The 17,392-nt window shown below is 35.4% G+C and overlaps 2 protein-coding genes across 10 annotated transcripts; one reads left to right on the plus strand and one right to left on the minus strand.

The window, feature by feature from the left end:
- Positions 1–107: 107 nt before the first annotated feature.
- Positions 108–9,507, minus strand: LOC147275802 (kinase superfamily protein). Of its 4 annotated transcripts, none has more exons than XM_086253056.1 (22): positions 9,187–9,507; positions 8,762–9,020; positions 8,564–8,669; positions 8,325–8,466; positions 7,953–8,217; positions 7,373–7,740; positions 6,889–6,962; positions 6,085–6,235; positions 5,711–5,897; positions 4,668–4,765; positions 4,530–4,570; positions 3,928–4,431; positions 3,574–3,631; positions 2,992–3,076; positions 2,541–2,594; positions 2,364–2,447; positions 2,065–2,208; positions 1,678–1,750; positions 1,101–1,183; positions 947–1,001; positions 690–813; positions 108–603 (listed from the first exon to the last, which is right to left on the minus strand). In XM_086253056.1, exons 1-21 carry the CDS (start codon positions 9,470–9,472, stop codon positions 748–750), a joined length of 3,183 nt encoding a protein of 1,060 aa, XP_086109182.1. In that variant the 5' UTR covers positions 9,473–9,507; the 3' UTR covers positions 108–603; positions 690–747. The 4 variants fall into 4 exon arrangements, with proteins under 4 accessions (XP_086109182.1, XP_086109181.1, XP_086109184.1 ...); XM_086253055.1 differs by having other exon boundaries at positions 2,541–2,615; XM_086253058.1 differs by lacking the exons at positions 108–603; positions 690–813; positions 947–1,001; ... (1 more) ...; positions 1,678–1,750; positions 2,992–3,076 and having other exon boundaries at positions 2,156–2,208; positions 2,541–2,615.
- A 4,196-nt stretch (positions 9,508–13,703) lies between these two features.
- AT-HSFA7B (winged-helix DNA-binding transcription factor family protein) lies at positions 13,704–17,118 on the plus strand. Of its 6 annotated transcripts, none has more exons than XM_086253062.1 (5): positions 13,704–14,374; positions 15,245–15,821; positions 16,355–16,411; positions 16,533–16,623; positions 16,740–17,118. In XM_086253062.1, exons 1-3 carry the CDS (start codon positions 14,072–14,074, stop codon positions 16,408–16,410), a joined length of 936 nt encoding a protein of 311 aa, XP_086109188.1. In that variant the 5' UTR covers positions 13,704–14,071; the 3' UTR covers position 16,411; positions 16,533–16,623; positions 16,740–17,118. The 6 variants fall into 6 exon arrangements, with proteins under 6 accessions (XP_086109188.1, XP_086109191.1, XP_086109187.1 ...); XM_086253065.1 differs by having other exon boundaries at positions 16,533–16,613; XM_086253061.1 differs by having other exon boundaries at positions 13,704–14,016; positions 14,091–14,374; positions 15,245–16,411.
- The last annotated feature ends 274 nt before the right edge of the window (positions 17,119–17,392 follow it).

Consider the following 17,392-nt stretch of genomic DNA (forward strand, 5'->3'; position numbering starts at 1 on the left):
CACTGTCCAATGTCCGTATTTTTATCCATTCTCTCCTTTTCTCCCCGTTGGTGTTTATAATGAATGTTACACCTCCCAAAGAGTGTTACCAGAGTAAGAAAGATAAATAAAAGATAAAATGAAAAAGTAGTTGAAAGGTAAAAATGTTGACATTTAGTTGAAAAAATAAAATACAAGTACTGAAATTAATAGACATCAAGTGTTCTTTCATTGCTCCTGCCTGGAGCATAGACATATATCATGCCAGAGATCATAACAAATCTGAATAAACTATACGCCTAAATGATCTTAAGATCAACTGCTCATTTACTTGAAGTCTTGATAATGAAATTTCACTTGCAAGTGAGGCACAGATGTCCTTGAACCAATTTGCTGCATATTTACAGTTTCAACAATTAAGTAAATAAAATATGGCTTGTATTTCAGTGTGAGGGTGTCTTTGTCAAAACTTAGGTCCACTATGAATTGGATGCTAACGTTGATGAAGAAAGAGCTGGAAAAGTGAAGGTGCCCACATGTTGTGTCTATCAAAATTGTGGTATCAATCGAAGACACTAATGCCCAGAAGTAAAGGTCTGAAGTTGGTGAAAAGAAATATAAAGCCTGCATTAATAGGGAAAAAAAAATCAAGTATTAATGATGATGGTAAATACATTATATGTTTAGTCAGTACAAAACAGGAATTATACCTTTCTGAATGCTAACAATGTGTAAGACAATGTACATATAGGTACACTTCCAATGAACTCATTCTCTGGGAGGAGGTTGGAAATATGGATGCTGCAAAGCATCATCAACACTCAACCGCTCTTCCTATAATTCAAATGTTTCAACTGTGTCAAATTCCTAAAAGCAATATAGTTTCTAGAAAACCACATAGTGCCAGATAAAATTTAGCAAGTCCTCCATGAAAGGGAGAACAAAGACACAATTATCTAAAACTTACAGGGTCCCAGAGTAATAGCCGGCGCACCAACCGCATAGCCCAAACATTTGGAAACCTGCAGAATTTTTCCAAGTAAACAAAATGTTATCAAGCAAAAATAAGTACAACACAAATCATGTATGCTAAGACAGAATTCATATAAACATTTACTAACCCTATCTTAAGAGGATCTCTGCTCTTTATTTGTTGGGAGAAAAATTCTTCTGAACATTTCCAGGAAGCCGGTGATACTCCAACCTAGTCTCAAAAGTGAAATTCCATCAGATAAATATTGGAACCAGAATATCTGCAAAAGCTAACATGCCCTGGATAAAGAGTTTCAGAAAGAAGCAAAAAAAATAAAAAATTTAGGTGCACCATTAGTTAGAGCTCTAACCAGTTAGAAGCTAAATTTGTCAACCTCTCACATATAAGGGATAAGGGGAACAAAAGTAAAAGGATGTCTACAAAACATCTTTTGCATTATTAACATATCGAGTATTATGTTCACAAATTTATCAAGAAATGCTTGAAAGCATATTGTAGATCTATGATTTGTTAGACGCTTCTATTTAAAAATTGGTACGTCGGTGTCCAAACTTGTTTGGAAACAGAAAAAAAAAAAAAAACTACATCTATCATCACAATGTCACCTAGAGTGAAGGGGAAAAGAAAACTGAGGAAGAATGTGAGAATATGTTGTCAGAAAGACACAAATTCACAAAAACAAATTGCAATGACAGTAAACTTACTCGGCCCATTGTGTGGGGATGTTGTAAGAAACTCCCAGGGATTAAGATACACAACTCCATGAATGCTCTAAGTCTGTAAGCAGAACATACATATACAAATAAAAAAATTTAATCATCAAAATTAGAAAATAAAGAACGTGTCATACTGTCTAACATGTGACGAATACATGACATGATAAACAATTTTGTAATAAATCAGGGAATCATCTGTCATCAAACTTTTCTGTCTATCATAAAAAACTAAATACAAAACTAAATCATGTTCATGGACAGGTGTAACAGAAGCAACTCTAACAATAGAACCAATCCAAAAGGTTTAATTCCCACTCAAGGAGAATAATTTGGTTATTTAACAGAATATAAAGTCTCCTTGATGACAAAACTCACTTATATGCAAGCTCCTTTAACTCTTCATTCCAGCCCTCAAGATGCTGATCTAGAAGAGCGCGTGTGTAACCAGTAATCTGGAAAACATTTGGTGATCCTAAGATCAACTCTAAGATCACAACACCAACACTCCACATATCATACCTGCCAAGTAAATATATAAATTTAGTCCAACAGACACGTGGTATAGCATTTAGGTTTAATAATTAACAAATAAGATGCATACATAGGGTGATCACGTAAAAGCATTTTCATGAATGTGGATCTAGAGCTAAATTTAATATCATATATGAACTTACTTCAAAGTCGTGTTTGTTGGATTCTGATACCAGTTAGCATAAAGCAAGGCTTCAGGAGGAGTATATTCATTAGTCTGTTCAGCTCTGGAGAAACACAGAAATCATTATCTATCATGAATTCATTACGATTTTGATAAATAGATAGAATACCAAAACGAGCCACTATAAAAGAGATACCTGGATGGTCCAGTAGAACCATATAAATGCTTCAGAGTGAACTCATCCAATGCACTACCAAAGTCAATAATGCGCCTAAATGATTGGCCCATAAGGAATCAATAACCAATTTACAACATGACAGAACACAAAAAAACCACTTGTTCATGACAAAGGAATTATACAACACACAAGCTGAAAGCAAAGTAAATCTTAAAAGCGTGAGCATTCAGAGTATCTTTTAATCAATGCAAAAAAAAAAAAAAAAAGGAGGGGGGATCAGAGCCATTTCTTAAGTCATCAACATCATTTAATATATACGATAATACATTACTCAAATTACGAACACAATCCAATCAAAAGTACTTTGAACATACCTGTTACCAATAAATGAATAAAAAGCTTACAACATAGAACTACACAATTCAAGAAAGAGCCAAAATGCAGGTTAAAACAGTAAGATGAACTCTACATTTTGGTGGTGAAATTCTCTCCATGTGGAACTCCTTTCAAACATCTCCCCGTGTCTTGCTCTTCAAAGCATAGCACCATATTTTCTACCAAATACAAAAGCATTTAAATCAGCATATAATGCCAAAAACTAGTTTCTACAAGACAGGAAGAGAGATCCAGACAGCTATTTGCATAAATTCTGACAAAAAGAGAAAAATGATGAACCCTAAAACTTGAAAGATCAACTCAAACTCGAAAGCTTTCTAGATCTAAAGGTGCATCTAATTAGGTAAGTATAGATGTTTGACTTTCAATCATTCATATAAAAACTTAAGTCAAAAATGCAAATAATTAAATGGCTGAAATATGCCCCACCAATCTCTTATGTCTTCTTACCATTAAATGAAACAACAGATTGCATGCCACAAACATTTAATAGATTATTATTTATTGGCAACCAATAAGGAACTGAAAACAAAATGCTCGGACAACCGATTCTAGCCAATTTTATTCCTTTTTAACGCTATGATACATATGCACAAATTATTTTTTATAAAATATACACCTAAGCTGTAATATGACAAGACACCAATGCACTCACCAGGTTTGATATCTCTGTGGGTGATGTTGCGGTCATGACAGGACTTCAATGCCATCAACTGGGAAAAATGAAGAAGATCAGGTGTCTAAATGAATTCATTGCTCCAAACAAAAAAGAGGGGGAATATTGAACAAATGTGGTACATAAAAAAACAGAAAGAAACTTAACAAAACTATGCCAGCATGATATTTGAAAAAAATCAAGTTTAAGACCAATTATAGGATGGCATGAAGGTGTGACATCCATCCAATCCAAGCAGCCATTTATAAAGATAGCAATATGTAAATCAATAATTTACTTAGTAACAAAACAGCTGTCATGCAAATTAAAGACAACCAAAAAAACCATTTATACCAACTGCCATATAAGACTGCGCATGTGCTCCTGTCCTGCTTTTGTTGTCTTCAACCAATGCCACCATTTTGATGGACGCAACATCTGTATATGGTTCACTTTTTCAGCCCTCTCGTCATCAGCATTAGCGTCTTCTTCAACAGTATACATAAGCTTTGATAAAGACACACCCTCATAATGAAATACAAGCCATATTTCATTTGCTCGAGATTCGAAAGACTCTACATATCTAGCAATATGGTTCAAACCTTCTTCGTAAAAATTCCCATGCAATCTCAATTTGTTTTGGAACAAATTTTCAGATGGCCTAATATTTCCAATTTCATATGCCATTGAGTCAGTTGTTTCTAATAGGCCAAAGAAATCGAACTGTGATTCATTCAAGACAGAGCTCGATGTTCCAGCTGTTAGAGAACCTCCGAGAGAATTAGAGGCGTTTAGAAAAATTTCTCCAAAATACTTTTCCCGTAAACCACTCAAGTAAACAGCAGCCCCTCTCTCCACCTGTTACAATTAGCATTTTTATAGATGAATTACATAATCAAAATAATATCAAGAGGCAGTAACTCTGGTCGCAAAATTTAAATGATCAAAATAATTACCATTATACGTTTTAAAATGAACAAGTTTTCATCAGAAAGGCCTGCATGAAAATTTTGAGCAAATGAGCTACTATCATTGATGTACGAGTCAAAAGAAAAACAGAAAGAACTAAATGAGATGCTCTTATTTTTTCCCACTTGAGTTTGAAGCATTGCTGCCTTGATGACAGTTCCAATTAAAGGCCATCCACACTTCTCCATATGATCCACGACCAAACCTCTTCTTTAGTATATACCTGAAAGCCAGGAAGGATAATGTTTCATAGATGTCTGTTCCAAGATGAAATAAGATATGGAATCAAATCCACATATGACCTACTTAAAGGATAACCGACAACATGAGCATAAATGGGGAAAAAAATATGATGCCATACTCAAAAGTCAAACCAATGATAACAAATGTAGGAGAATGGATAAAACACCACAAAATGATTTCAAAGGAATATGTGCCTCGCTTGAAAGAGAAATTTTATTAGGACGGCCTTAAATGAATGAAAAGTTGATTTTAAGATCATTTAGAGGTATAGTTTACTCTGGCATGAATGTGTATATGCTCCAGCTAGAAGGAGAAATGAAAGATTGTTGATGTCAATTAATTTCAGTAGGAGTATTTTATTCCTTTCTGAATAAAAGCTAAAAACTATACAAGTGAGTTTGCAAGACTGGATACTTGAAGTTAAATGAAAAACATTTTACCCTCAAATTTTTTTCTACAACACTCTTTGAGAAATATAAAACTATAGAAGTATAGAATTCATTCATACTCTTCTGCTTTCCATATCCTCCTTATCTCTTTCACAATTTGTTGTATGCATGAGAGTGATCGTGTAGATATACATCAAGTTACAACTAAGATCAAAGACTCATAAAAATGCCATATTCACATTTTTAAACAAATGCCATTTTCCACTAAGAAGAGGGATATTAGATCTCGAGAACCGAGGATCCGTAGTAGTTCACAAACTTAAGTAATAATTAGATGATGCCCGCATAACTATAAAGACAATGTCTGCATAACAATTTAGCAGTTATACAATATATCAATAAGGTGCATTACTTATACATATATACAACTGAGATCTCAAGATAATTCTCTTATGTAAGTCACAACATTTGAGTGTTCTGATCTAGATGACCTAGGTCGCCAAGTAGAGACAATTAAGTAAAGAAAGGATCTATACCTCCTGTCAGGCATTGAATATTCAGATGATCCATTATTCGAACCAGCATCATGGAAAGGAATTGATTCAAGCAAAGTAAGGAAACTGGCAAAGCCTTCAGGATTTATGCATTGATCTTTAGCATCCTCAAGGATATTTCCAAGATGCATGCAAAAATGCTGGTTATGGTACACATTTAAAGGTCCGCCTAAAATCAACAAAGAAAAATTAAAAGTGGCTCTGTATAAACAGATACAAGATACATATGCAACATAATTCTAATAAAATCCATAATACATTCTTATTTTTTCTACTGTATATCAGGAATGTGTACACTTATGTGTGTTAGCCAATATAATAACAATGCAATATCGTGGATTGACACCTGCACTTACCAAAGTGTTGGTCAAGGGCCTCAGGAAGAGCCTGAGGCAGGTCGTACAGAGAATTTTCATGGTCATCCTTTGATTGCAACATGTACTCCACATGTCCATCAAGGTTCTCAGATAAAAAAAAACAGCCAATGTAGCCATGTTTTCCTTCTACCTAAAGGAAGAAAGCAGTCCACATCATTCATTCAATATTCGTTGAATGGAACAAGTCATCAAAAAACATAAAGACTGCCCCATCCAATAAAGTGAAAATAATTACTTTCAGTTGAAAAAATAGATTAACTAACTAGTTTCAGTGGCCTTGACAGTACATAAAATTTCCTTGATGGCTTAAAACACAATAGAACTCCATCTAATTTAGTGGTAACACAAACATAATAGTTGAATGTCTACACTCAGTCAATCACAAAAATATTTTGTATGAGGTATTTTTATGGTATGCGCGCAAGTAACCACACAAATTCAGATAAAATAATATTTAATTTCACAATAACTTTTTAAGAGCCCATAAGTAGCTTGTCCTTTATAACTAAAGAAACTATATTTAAATGAAAATAACTAAATAAGTATACCGCTTTTGGGTGCAAAAGGACCCTGACATCTTTCTTATTTAAGAGAAAAACAGATTGCAAAGAATGCTATAATCATATAAAATTGACAATATCAATACAATCTTTGTATATATGAACTGAAAAGTTATTAATTCCAAATGAGATAATAAATCATATTAAAGCCTCCAGCAGGAAAAGCAATGGCTAACATGAATAAAGAATAGGCTATGATAAAATATTTATATTTATGACTTACCAACAACCTCTCAAACTTGGCTATAACTGGCTGAGAATACTCCAATTGCTTTAGGTCATAATTGAAGTCATCAGCTGATCAAGGTGGCAAAAGTAATCAAGAATACATGAGGAAATGAACTATCATCAAAAGTATGTATGCAAGAAGAAAAAGACTACTTAAAAAAATAAAATAAAAAATAAAAAGAAGAAATTCATCTGATGGTGTTCTAAATTATAGGCTTTGACTTGTATGCTCCACACTTCTATTTGTCATTTACTTCCTTGTTTGATTTATTTTTATGGGGTGGCAATTTTTGTACTTAAATGTAACAAGGTTCCAACGCCCATTCAATACCTTTTAATGATAATACTTGTCGATAAATATGAAGAAAACTCAAGACAAATGGCAAGAGGCCTTGTCTTGTGATCATACAAAGTGAGATTCCTCATCCTCACCGTGCAATTAAGAACCAGAGGAAGGTTTAAAAGCATAAGAGATTCACCTGAGCCTTCATAGGTGGACATCTGTAGTCCTAATGCTGCGCAATTTATGTCTCCCTCTCCAACTGACCTTTCTTTTAACGAACTTTCAGAAAAACCAGTAGATACCAATGGAACAACAACAGCTGCCACATTATCCATACTGCCCTTTTCATATGCGGTATTCACTATGCAGTCAGCTAATGAGTATGAACATGAGGAAGAGAGCTCTGATCTCCCATGACCATAACCCCGCACTTCCCACAACAAATCACAAACGTCTTGCAAGCTCAGCTTCTCAAATACTCCATCAGATGCAACCACGAGATAGGTATCATTTACAGTCAGGGGTTGCCAATCTGTCAACTCTGGTGCAGATATAACGCCATAACTGATAACAGCCCAGTGCAAAAATTTAACTGAGTGCCAACTTAAATCAGGTTGTTGTGTGATAAAAGACAAGGAATGTTACTTACCACACCTAAATTAGAAACTCTTTTGAGAAAGTGCAATAGGACCAAAAGAGGAAAGAGTACAAAATCTACATATTTTCCTGTTTCTCAACCTCAACTTTTCTCAGACCCAAAAAAAACAGAACCTCACCTTTTAAAGGAGACATCACCAATGGCTCGGGAAATAGCCAGCTGACCATTTACTCGAGGCACACCACCCCATTCAACAACATAGCCACCAGCAGTTTCCACCCTATATCTTTCATCATCCCTGTCAGGATGATGATCTCTTGTCAATTCCTTAACTGAAAAATGCACCAGTCCAGTGGAGGAAGCCAATTCAAAGTTTTTATAGTTTTTCATACGTGAAAGAGCACCATTACGTCTTTCCTGCCTGTATAATCTTAAATAAGCAGCTGCAATACATAAGCACCAGAAAATAAATAACCTCTACCATGTTCTTAGCATTTGAAATGTGAACAAAACAGTAAACATCTCCGTTTGAAGATAAAATCATTCTGACCTTTAGCCTCTGCAGGAGATCGAAATTTTTCTGAGCACAAAAAAGCTTTTGAGTCTCCAATATTGGCAACTAAGATTTGACCATCAGCAAGTAGTATAATTGTGGCTGTGGAACCCGAATAAAGATTTTGTCTAGATGCTTCCTTATAACACAATAGGAGGAATCAACAAAAGAGTAAAAAGATGGCATATTATGCATAACAATTTGAACCAAGCAAAGAAACATCAAATAGAACATACCTTGGAAAATTTTGCATCAATATCATGAATTGTCCTCAACAATGCTTCTTTCAAAATTTCCAAGTGAAAAGAATCATCAAAATTTGCTGGGAGTGAATGCTTAAACCTGAGAAATCATTAAAAAACTAGAGATAAACCAATGATCGTTCCACTCAAGAAGCAAATACTTACGAAGGAGTTAATTATATAAAAGAGTACCTTCCGAGATCGAGTCCATGCTGACCTAGTACACCGTCCCAATTATGCCATTGAAAAGGAGTATGATGTTCTTTACTAGTTTGCAATGTTCCTGAGCCTTTCTTCAACATAGCAGAATACGATGCATCGATAAGAAAGTACGTATGCAAAACGAAATACTCCAATAAAAGCTTGGAAGCCATATCACTAGCTTCAGCGCCATTATGACCATCGAAAACAGCAACAACTCCAACTGTAACCTCCTTAATCCCTACTTTACCTGCTCGAATATCACATTCTAAATATTACAAGGAGCATTTCTATAACATAATCCAATGAGCTCGACACAATTACAACAAAACCCCAACCCCAATTAAAATGAGCAATAAATATAGAAAATAAAATAAAATAAAAAAACAATGTATGAGAGTGAGAGATTGTAGCACCAGGGAAGGGAATGCGAATGTCGAGAGCGCAGAGAGTGCGATCTTCTAGAGACTTCCGGCGACCTTGAAGCATGGCGGTTTGACACCGCGCGGTGCTGCTGCTTCGAGAATGGGAAGTGCAATCGGAGTGCTTCCAGCGAGGGCATTTTGGGGATTGAAACACTGCCGGAGCACCGCCTTCTTTGTACACCGTCAAGCAGGTCGACGATTCTCCGTGGGAGTTTTTGGTAACGGCTAGTAGTACCCCTAACAAGAATAGGTAAACCCTGGACCTTTCTATCATCATAGAGGGCTACTATCCCTTTGTGGAATTGACTGACGATTTCAGAGTGAGGACTGAGGAGAAATTCGGAAATCAGATAATGCTCTATTTATACGTTTCCTTTCTGTTACAAACAAGGCAGTTGGTTCTGTTTTTTTTTTTTTTTTTTTTTTTTTTTTTTCTTTCCCTCCAATTAAATACCTTTTTTATGTGGACGAATAAGCCACAAAGGGGTTTGGTATTCTTTTCAAAATTTGTTTTTGAAAATTTTATTTTTTATTTCATGCATAAATGAAAACCAAAATTTGAAAGTGATATTAAACGGACCCTAAACTCTCTTATAAAAAAAAAAAAAAAAAAAAAAGGAAGTACTTGTTTATGTCACACGAATAGTTGGAGATTCTTATAACATTTAGTAGTCAACCAATGTCACACCCACAACATAGCTAGTATCCAACAAACAACGGCTCATAGTTGTTGTTGATGATTGTGTCTAGCAAATCTCAACACTCAAAAATCGTGATTTCCAAATGTGTACCAAGTAGGGGTGGGCATTTGAAACCAAAATACCGAAACCGAACCTGTACCATTTCATATCATGTCAATTTTGTGCCGAAAAATAATATCGATTCCAAATCGGTATGGTATTGGTTTGAAACTTTCAATACTGTAATATACCGTACTATACCGAATTATATTTAATTTAATTATTTAATATTCTTTTAATTATGTGTCGTCATATTAGTGGCTATTTGGGCAAGTTTATAGACTATAGTAGACTTGCCCACAGCGAATTCCCAATCCTCTATTCTAGTATTCTCCACTCCCCAACGACATTTTGACAAAAAAGTTAACTAACCTAATATGTAAGAATATTAGGTTAGAGTTAGACAATTACTAGCAAAGAATTGACAATTAATATGTAAGAATAAAAGTGTAAAGGATTGATAATATGTCTTTTTGGTTGTTAAATGTTGTTTTTTGACAAAAAAAAAAGTTTAAAATGTTGACACATACCGAAATTATACCGAACCATACCGAATTCATAGAATACTGGTATGGTATGATATGATAACAGTTTTAAAAATATTCATACCGTACTGATACCGTACTGAATAAAAATTTTGATATGATATCAGTATAGGGCTCATATCGTCTCATACTGTACCGTACCGTACCGTACCCACCTCTAATACCAAGAGAGACATATTTGTAACCACATAAACAAAGGTGATCATAGCTGTACTGAGTGGGCTTGAAATTTGGATGACATGCAAGTTTTCATGAGAGGATTAAAAGAGAGTAGAATCCAAAGAATCAGAGAATGAGCCAAGGGAGTACCTAATTAAGATTATATATGAATTATGAAGAGGGTTTGCTAATTGTAGTGGGCTTTCGAAACTAGACTTTTGTGACCACACAATGGACAAACTACAAAGCCTAGGCCGAGTTCTTGTGATCACAGCCCATGAGCCCAGGAAGGTCAAAGATTTTTATGTCCTTGGGTGTGAAGACAGTGAAGCTGATGTAGATGAACAGTATTGCAACCTTAACACGAGTCCAGCTGTCCAGGTGACAGGAAACCACAGTATGATAAAAAAGTGTTGAGGTTAGGCTGGTCAATGGTCAATGGTCAATGGGTGTGCAGTGCATATCCTGCCAGGACACTTTTACACACGAATGTGGGTAACATTTGGATTTTGTTCGAAATATTAGGGCCAAGTAGGTAGGTCTGAGAAATCTTAAAATCAAGAACAATATCCCAGGAGGACACGTATGCAGTTACATGATTTGATGGCAAATCCTGGGTCTCGGCTCAATCGGTCCTTGTATATTTGTGTCATCTTCCGCTATCTTCTCTGTATAACACGTGTATTCTGAGTCACTCAACCAACCAAAGACACAAAGTCCAACATGTATATGCCTAAACTCATGCATTTCATGGTTTATGGTTCAAAATCCATAATTTTTATGGAAAGATTCGATTTTAAATTTAATAACAACTTGTGTGAGATTATTCTGGTCAGTTTAAATTTAAACTGGGCTATATTATTACTCCATATTGGCACACAACATAAAAAACACCACACAAGTTTTTCTCAATCGTACTAATTATTATTTGTTTCAAAATATAACTAGTAGTTTCCAGAATAATGTAGAAGATTTATGAGATAAGTATGAGATTTATGCTCTAGTTTCAATTTTCAATACAATGGATCATAGATGTGGTCCTAGAACTTCTACATTGAGAATTTATACACAGTTTACATGATTATATAAAAAATTATAATCATGTTGCATAATATAGTTAGTAGTTTCTAGAATAATGTAGAAGGTTTATGAGATAAGTATGAGATTTATGCTCTGGTTTCAATTTTCAATATAATGGATCATAGATGTGGTCCTATAACTTCTACATTGAGAATCTATACACAGTTTACATGATTATATAAAAAATTATAATCATAATCATGTTGCTTAACTTTTATTGATTATATAATTGCAACTTGGTGCGTGGCTCAGAGTATGAATATTATATTGTGCTAGGGAACACTGATGGCTTTGTGCTGACCAATCCCATGGCACCCACTTTCATACACTTGCACCGAGGACATAGCGTGTCGACACTACACCGGAGAGCACCACGTACACTATTTTTTTGGTAAAAAGAGCACCACGTATACTGTCCTATAAATAATTCATTGGTTTATTTTTTAAGAGTAATTAATTAATTCAATAGTTGTATGATTAGGTAAGCATTAACTTATTAGGGAAAGATAAAACATATAATAACAACAAGTTGTACATACGTGTCGACTAAAGATTGGTCCACGTATGCACAATGAGAATATATGTTTGCTGAGAGCCTGAGACCCAATGTGGTAATTTTCTTTGCTAAGTAGCTTTGGTCATGCTTTGTTTGATTAATTAGGGACGATTCCATTTGGATTTAGAATATTACTTCTAAGAATATTAGCATTGGTTTCAACCCCAACAATAAAAAACAAGAATATTAGCATTGTGATATCTTCTTCTTTTACTTTTTATTTTCTTTCAAATTCAAAAAGAAAAAAGAGGAGAATACCATGGCTAACTAGACTAGCCACGATCAACACATGATCACAGGAGACATGAGAATAGAAGGGGAATAAGAACGAAGCAACAAATTGGAATAAGCGATAATTATTCTTTTTAATTATTGGTATAAGAGATGAGAATTCAAATCTGAGATATCTCATACATAGAGAGTAATATAATTTGTCCATTATGAGATACGTTAGTGGTTGAGATTTGAAATTCTCCAAATATCATTTTAGCATGTAAGTTAAAAAAAAAAAAAAGAGAGAGAGAAAATCATAAACTTGAGCAAGAAACGCGTACAACAACCAAAACCTAGTTTGAAAAAGTTGAACTTTTATCCATGTGTCCCTTAAAAGACCCATAGAGCCTTAATCTTTTTTCTTTTCTATCTTCCCAAATCCCAACCATAGAGCTTGAATCTCTTGAAATTTATATTAAGAATTTAAGACCAAGGCAAAAAAGCTTTCAAAGAGAGAGAAAGAAACAAAAACTAAGAAAACAAGACAAAAAATGCCGTCAAAACCTCTCAAGATAAGGTGTTTTAATGTACAAAAAAAAGAAAAAAAAAATTTATAAGATAAGGTGTGTTAATGTACGAAAATAAATATTAAAATCAAAGGGTTAATAAAGCAAACATTCTCAACGCAATAACAATTCCACTTATTGTCCCATAATAATTCAATTATTCCCTATTCCCTAGACTCCCCACCAACCAATCAAAACGCGCTTTCACCTCTAAATCATTTATCACATAAATTTTTGTGATTTTATTAGCTCCGTCTAATTTTTGTGATTTTCACATGATGTCACCCAATTATAAGTGGGGCCCATTGTCCAGCCAATGAGATTTTATAAATTCAGAAAAACCAATCTCATCTCCATGAACTAGACCCACCCACCGTGCCTCCACCATTACCACCTCACCCCTTGGAACTTCCAGAACTTTCCTAAGGACCACCCTTTCTTTCCAATATTTCCCGAATGAAGAAAGAGTTAGTGGCACATTAAAATAACAAAATTAAAATTTCACCCCCAAGGATCTAGAACCTTCCCAAAATAATTTTTTCTAAAATGATTAAAAACTCTATAATTTTTAATTAGAACAAAAAGAAAGATGCGAACTCTATTTAACCCCTTATGCTTTCGATTCCGCAACTTCTTAGCTTAGCCTTCTTCTTATGTGCGTGTGACAAACTACTAACTTTATAACGGCAAAAACGACTTTCCCAAATAAGAAAGGAGAAATCCAAACTCACTGTGCCCCCTCTCGCCCTCTCTTTCCCTTTTGGAACTTATTCTTAGTCAGATTCAGCTCATATTTTCCTTTTGCAGATCAGAAATTTCAAGAATTTGTGAAGATTATGAGCTTATGACAATAACCCATGTCATTTTTTATTCTCTCTTAGCTGCTTTGTTGCTCAATTAATGATCAAATCCACCTTTGAATCTTACCCAGTACTTGATATAGAGACAAAGTAGTAAACTTGGTACAAGAATCAAAACCCATCAAGATTTTTTGAGTTTTTTTCTGCAACTCTAACCATGAATTATTTGTACCCAGTGAAGGAGGAGGAGTATATGGGGTCGAGCTCATCGGGTGGTGGTGATCCGGTGATGGTGGGCCCACCACAGCCAATGGAGGGCCTCAATGACACAGGCCCTCCTCCATTCCTGAACAAGACCTATGAAATGGTGGATGACCCATCTACCAATCGGGTCGTTTCTTGGAGCAGAGGAGGAAGGAGCTTTGTTGTGTGGGATCCTCATGCCTTTGTCATGAATGTCCTCCCTAGATACTTCAAGCACAATAATTTCTCAAGCTTTGTCAGGCAGCTCAACACTTACGTAAGTGTCCTCTCCAAAGCTGAGATCTTTTATTGGTTAGTAAACTTTCAATCCTCCATCAAATTTCAGCTCTTGAGTTTAAAAGTACATGGAAATAACTATGCGATCATTGCTATGAATTCCCAGAGGTAACCTTGTGATCCTCTGCTATGTTGTTTGTCTGAGTTCCTTATTTTCTTTCATGCTTATTTCTCGCCCCTCTATTTATTTTAATTTTACTTAAAAATTTTCCCCTGTTCCTAAATGTTCTTTCTTCATGTGGATTCTTTCTTTTGAATTTTCTTCTTAGTACAGTTATTTCATTTGGGTTGCTAAAATTTCTCCATACTGGTGGTTTTCTGCAACTTAAGATTATTATTATTTTTTTTTTTAAATAAGAGAATATATATCTTTGATTTATATATGTGGTTTTCACATGCTTGTATTGTATGCTCATGGAGAAAAAGTTATTAGTATGTTTAATTAGTAATTACCTGTTGTTTCTTTCCTCCTCCACCATCTATTTTTTTAATTTATTTTGCTTTCCACAGTGCTGTCTTTATTAAATTTCTTTCTTTCTATAATTTCTCCAATCAATGAATCTTTCTTGATCTTAGACCTTGTTGGATTTCTAGTTGGTGTTATTTCAGCACTATTCAAAGCTCTTGTCAGGTGCCGGATAATTTAGTCTGTGTAGTCTCATTCCACTAATAAAAAAGATATATATATTTAGTCTCTATCAAATATTTGATGTGTATTGGGTAAAAGAGTTAATGGAGAAGCTTTAATTGGGCAATTTGTTTTGTAAAGTCATTGGCTCTTGGGAATTTGGCCTTGGATATAATTCTTTTTTTCAGAATTTGGGTCTTGAATATAATTGAACTTCTGCAGGGGTTTAGAAAGGTTGATCCAGACAGATGGGAGTTTGCCAATGAAGGATTTTTAAGTGGTCAGAAGCATCTCCTAAGGAACATTAAAAGAAGGAAGGCACCTTCTCAGCCTCTTCCTGCACAGCAAGCTGTAGGCCCTTGTGTGGAAGTAGGCCGGTTTGGGCTAGATGGAGAAATTGATCGTTTGCGGCGTGACAAGCAGGTTCTACTGATGGAACTAGTGAAGCTTAGACAGCAGCAGCAGAATACTAGAGCCTACCTTCAGGCCATGGAGCAAAGGCTACAAGGGACAGAAATGAAGCAGCAACAAATGATGACTTTCTTGGCAAGGGCAATGCAGAACCCAGCATTTCTTCAGCAGCTAGTCCAACAGAAGGAGAAAAGGAAGGAGCTTGAAGAAGCCATAACTAAGAAAAGGAGGAGGCCAATTGATCTAGGACCTAGTGGTGTTGGTGGCAACGAATGCAGCCGAAAGGGCAAAGGAACAAACCCTGTGAAAGCCGAACCTCTTGAATTTGGAGACTGTGAATATGGAATGTCGGAGCTAGAAGCACTTGCAATGGAAATGCAAGGACTAGGTAAGGCAAGAAAGGAACATGAGGAAGGGTTAGAGCCACCAGAGAGTAGGGATAAAGAGCTTGATGAGGGATTTTGGGAAGAACTATTCAGTGAGAGATTTGAGGGAGACTTAGGCATTCCAAGTGCTGAAGTAGGCAAAGATGAAGATGTGATTATCTTGGCTGATCGCTTAGGTTACTTAGGTTCATGCCCAAAGTAGACTAGCTAGCTAGCTGCACTTCTTCTTCCTATCTCTCCTTTTCATTTCACTGCTTTGATGACCATTTCTTTTGGGTAGGAGGCTATGGCCTTCAACAGTTGTTTTCATAGTCTCTCCTTTTGTGTCTCATTTTGTGTCGATAGAGTCTCTTCAAGTGCCACTTGGCCATAACTTTCATCTGGATTTCTTGGAATTGACAGGATAGGGGGATTAGCAAGCTGTTTATTCGTGGAAACCATCTTTGTTTCTGGTGTTTCTAACCCTGCACTTATTTATTTATTGCCTCCTTTTCTCATCTAATAATGCTCTCTCTTCTTTCTTTATCTTGGCTAGGTTGCAGGCATTGCTTGGACAGATTCTGTGGTTGTTTTTATCATGATTTATCTTAAGGTTCTTGCTCATTCATCATCTCTAAAACCACTGTTCCATCTGTTCCATGTACCATCATGCATCAATGCATTATTTGTCTCTGCCTGTTGTAATCTATTTTTGGCCTCTTAAATGAATGTAGATTGTTGAGAAGCTGTTGAACTTGAAAAGGAGTAGCCGCAAGCTCCAAGAACCATAAACAGAATGTTGTTTTTGGATCCAAGTAACTATTGGTAGTTAACTTTGTCAGTTTGATTTCTTCTGTTACTATTGTCCTATGTTGTTTAAGTAATATATAAAGAGAGGTAGTAAGCAATGAACTTCATGATGCTACATTTCTACCATGTAGATCTCTTTTCGTGTTGGGCAATTCGGTTCTCATCAGTCACTTTCTTCAGCTGTGGTCTCCCAACTGGTACAGTATAACTCTTTAAACCATAACCATAAAAATGTGTTCCTTACCCCTTGATGTCTTACAGATGAAGACTGGACCCGAGTTCAAAAGTAGAATGACTGGATTGAACTTGAAGTGCATAAATATGATTCTAAAATCCATTGTTGTCAATTATACAAATAGCCCCAATTTGTTTGATCTGTATGGGTAACCATTGAAACTTTGTTCAGCAAGATTTTGTAAGCTGAGGTTCTTAATGCAAGGTGGTCACTCTGGTATCAATATCATGAGTCTTCTATGACCACCATCTTAGTGGAAAATGCAGCCTAATATTGTATACTGTCCTATATTTTCATGTATGTTATGTGCTTTGGTAGTCATGAGAACATGGATGGGTTAAGTTCAAACATGTCCTTCCCATGTGCCTATGTTAGCCATGAGAACATGGATTGTTTACCCTTAAATACTTTAGGCTAACCAATTCATGACATCAAAAGAATGTTTCAAACAGCAATCAATTTTGAGAAATAGTACAATCGAAGTTGATTGCCGTTGCTATCCAGATCTCTGTGGTGTTTAGGGGGCTAGAAAATCATTTTAAAGTTTCA

The sequence above is a fragment of the Dryas octopetala genome, chromosome 8 (genome assembly GCF_963921425.1).
Source record: "Dryas octopetala chromosome 8, drDryOcto1.1, whole genome shotgun sequence".
Classification (NCBI taxonomy): Eukaryota; Viridiplantae; Streptophyta; class Magnoliopsida; order Rosales; family Rosaceae; genus Dryas; species Dryas octopetala.